The sequence below is a fragment of the Convolutriloba macropyga genome, chromosome 4 (genome assembly GCF_964194025.1).
Source record: "Convolutriloba macropyga chromosome 4, txConMacr16.3, whole genome shotgun sequence".
In the NCBI taxonomy this organism is placed as follows: Eukaryota; Metazoa; Xenacoelomorpha; order Acoela; family Convolutidae; genus Convolutriloba; species Convolutriloba macropyga.
The window spans coordinates 7952396-7956061 of NC_134471.1; the positions used below are offsets into that span (position 1 = coordinate 7952396).

General features: G+C 40.9%; 1 protein-coding gene across 1 annotated transcript; it reads left to right on the forward strand.

The window, feature by feature from the left end:
• The first annotated feature begins 1011 nt into the window (after window positions 1–1011).
• LOC142337966 (uncharacterized) lies at window positions 1012–3204 on the forward strand. The gene is made up of 3 exons (XM_075387600.1): window positions 1012–1209; window positions 1688–2224; window positions 2401–3204. Exons 1-3 carry the CDS (start codon window positions 1012–1014, stop codon window positions 3202–3204), a joined length of 1539 nt encoding a protein of 512 aa, XP_075243715.1.
• Window positions 3205–3666: the final 462 nt, after the last annotated feature.

Below are 3666 nucleotides of genomic sequence, written 5' to 3' on the forward strand. Positions count from 1 at the left end.
TGAAACAGAGAAAAGTGAGCTTCACGTTTTCCGTGACGCTTGGGAAGACGCATTTTGCGCTTTGGCGTATATTGTGAGTGAAAACGTGATGAAAACAGGAAATCGTTTAAATAACGCTATTCTCACAGAACATAAAATACATTTCCACGAAGTGTTCATGTGTTCGGATTTAACTAAGGTGATTCAGTGGATACGATCCAGCCACGAGAAGCAGCCAACATTTGTTACCAACAGAGTTGCTGAGATTTTGGATACCTCTACTGTAGATGAACGGCATCAGGTACAAGGAACAAAGAATCCAAGCGATTTCCGAACTAAACAACAGTGACTGGATCGAAGGACCGGACTGGTTAAAAAACCGGTTGTTCTTGTCGAGGACCATCTTCAACCGCATCAAACGAAATTGAAGAACATTTATGTTTTGTAAACGAGAAATCGAAAGAGACAGTTGTTCAGTGGCAACGTTTCAGTCAGTTTAGGCGATTACAAAGAACAATCGCTTACATCATAAAGTGGAAAACGAATAAAGATAAAATTGATCTTTTGTCTAAAGCCAAATCGACGATTAACAAGTCAAGAGATTAACGGTTAACGATTAACGGTTAACAAGTCAAGAGTCAAGTTGGCAAAAGTGTTTATGGTCTTCGCGAAATGAAGTAAAGCTATATCCATATTTAAGTTATATGGCGTTCAAAGAGATTGACTTAAAGAAAGTCAAAGTTTTCTTAGGTCAGAACGCTTACGAGTTGAAGAGAAATATTTATGTTTTTCTTGCCTCGGAGAAAACCACCCATCAAAAGAATGCCAGAAACCAAGAAAGTGTAGAGTTGTTGGTTGTGATAAAACACACAACAGATTGTTGCATCAGAAAAGGAAGAAACAAGTCAGTGCAGAGAAACCTAAAGACACTACGGACTTGACCAGCAACGTTGAATCAGTATTAGGTCTCCTGCAAATTGCAGGTGTACGAATTTTCGGTGAAAACGGAAGATTCGAAGAAACACTTGCAGCATGTGGCACCAGTTCAACAGAGACATGGTTGACGACAATATTCTTGACAAATTGAATATGACTGCCGAACTGATCTCATTCACCGTTACCGGAATCCATGGGACTCAGTTAACGACCAGCAAGTTAGCTCAGGCCAAAATTGGGCCGGCTAATTCAACAGAACAGAGCTGTGTCCAGCTAACAGTTAACAAGTCACGAGTAAAGTTGGAAAAAGTGTTTATGATCTTCGCGAAATGAAGAAAAGCTATATCCATATTTAAGTTATATGGCGTTCAAAGAGATTGACTTAAAGAAAGTCAAAGTTTTCTTAGGTCAGAACGCTTACGAGTTGATTAGACCGCTAGAATATAAAAATAGTGGACGTAGCAAACCATGGGCAGTCAAACTTCCACTTGGTTGGACGTTTAGTGGACCTTTGCTGAAGAGAGATCTGAAAGTGTGTAAGGCTTCTTGTCAAGTAACAAATCTGGAAGACTTGGAATTGGCCGAAGTTGTCAAAAAGTGGTGGGATATGAATTCAAAGGTGAAGTTTTGAATTCGACGGTGAAGTTCAATGGAGAGCGTTACGAAGTAGGATTACTCTGGAACGGAAAACAAGAGGACTTGAGCAACAACTATTCAAAACATTAAAAAAGAAAAAAAAATTGTTTTGGTTGGTTGATTTTGGATTTCAAAGTGGTGGGATATGGAGTCCTACGAAACTTTGACAGTTGCTGATCAACGAAGCAAAGAAGAGAAAATAGCTGATAAGGTTTTGAATTCAAAGGTGAAGTTCAATGGAGAGCGTTACGAAGTAGGATTACTTTGGAACGGAAAACAAGAGGACTTGAGCAACAACTATTCGTCAGCTCACGGACAACTTAAATCATTACAGAGACGACTCAATTTGGACGAGCACTTACTCGACAAGTACAGTGCGCCAATTCAGTCTGACTTGACCAAAGGGTATGTTTCTATTCTTACGAGTGATGTGCTGAAATCGAGCAATCAAGGCGTCTGGTATGTGCCTCATCATCCTGTGCTTAACTCTAATAAGCCGGATAAAAAGAGGAGAGTTTGCAAGGCTGCTAGCAAGTTCCGTGGCCTTTCCTCAAATGACACATTGCTAGCAGGACCAGATTTATCAGCCAACTTAAAGGGAGTTCTCGCTAGATTCCGACAGAAAACTTTTGCTTTAAGTGCAGGCATTGAGGAGAAGTTCTCACAAGTAGAAGTACGAGCTGAAGATTGTGACTACTTACGTTTCCTGTGGCAAACGGCAAACGGGAGTTTTCAGACTTACCGTCACAATCGTCACATTTTCGGAGAGAAATATTCTCCAAAGTGTGCAAACTTCGCGTTGCAAAAATGTGCGCGGGATAATGCAGATGATTTTTTTTGGCGAGTCAGGTCGCTCAAACCAACTTTTACATGGACGACCTTCTCCTTTCTGTTGACACAAAGGAAAAGGCAATTATCCTCGAGAAGGATATTACTGATATGCTTAATATTGAATTCAAGCTCACAAAGTGGGCCACGAATTTCGACGAAGAGATTGATCGCGAGAAAGCACTAACGATAGTTGGGTTGGAGTGGAGCAACGTTACTGACACGTTGAAGGTCCGCCGATGGCTCAATTTTGAGCCAATAACGCACTGGACGCAACGAAAAGTCTTATTAGTAGTGTCCAGTGTATTTGATCATTTGGGATTTATAGCGCCTTTCGTTATTCGAGGCAGGATAACCCTTAAACATATATGGCAAACGCGTGGTCAACAGTGGGACTCAAACATCAGTGAAAAGCTAAATGGCGAATTATACAGTTGGGCATCTGAGCTCAACGCGGGAGAGCCATTTGAGGTACTACGATTGTATCGAAAGACTGATGAAACAGAGAAAAACGAGCTTCACGTTTTCGGTGACGCTTCGGAAGACGCATTTTGCGCGGTGGCGTATATTGTGATTGAAAACGTGATGAAAACAGGAAATCGTTTAAATAACGCTATTCTCGCAGAACATAAAATACATTTCCACGAAGTGTTCATGTGTTCGGATTCAACTAAGGTGATTCAGTGGATACGATCCAGCCACGAGAAGCAGCCAACATTTGTTACCAACAGAGTTGCCGAGATTTTGGATACCTCTACTGTAGATGAACGGCATCAGATACAAGGAACAAAGAATCCAAGCGATTTCCGAACTAAACAACAGTGACTGGATCGAAGGACCGGACTGGTTAAAAAACCGGTTGTTCTTGTCGAGGACCATCTTCAACCGCATCAAACGAAATTGAAGAACATTTATGTTTTGTAAACGAGAAATCGAAAGAGACAGTTGTTCAGTGGCAACGTTTCAGTCAGTTTAGACGATTACGAAGAACAATCGCTTACATCATAAAATGGAAAACGAATAAAGATAAAACTGATCTTTTGTCAAAAGCCAAATCGATGATTTGGAAATCAGTGCAATCTGAAGTATTTCCAAACGAGAAGAAGGCTCTGTTATCAGGAGAGGAAATTTCTTCCAACAGTAATATTGCTACTTTAGCTCCTTTCATTGATGCCGAAGGTGTACTACGAGCGAAAGACGAATACGGAGAGCTACGATGGATTTCGAGTCGAAACATCTTATCGTTCTGAGCTGTCATCATCGGGTGGTTGAGCTTTATCTCAATCA

Bases quoted from the DNA above. Each gene is read 5' to 3' on its own strand.
- LOC142337966 (XM_075387600.1), top strand. From the start codon at position 1,012: ATGTGGCACCAGTTCAACAGAGACATGGTTGACGACAATATTCTTGAC. The intron at 1,210-1,687 runs GTAAAGTTGGAA...TGGATTTCAAAG, and splicing joins TAACAGTTAACAAGTCACGA to TGGTGGGATATGGAGTCCTA. The intron at 2,225-2,400 runs GTACGAGCTGAA...TTGGCGAGTCAG, and splicing joins AGAAGTTCTCACAAGTAGAA to GTCGCTCAAACCAACTTTTA.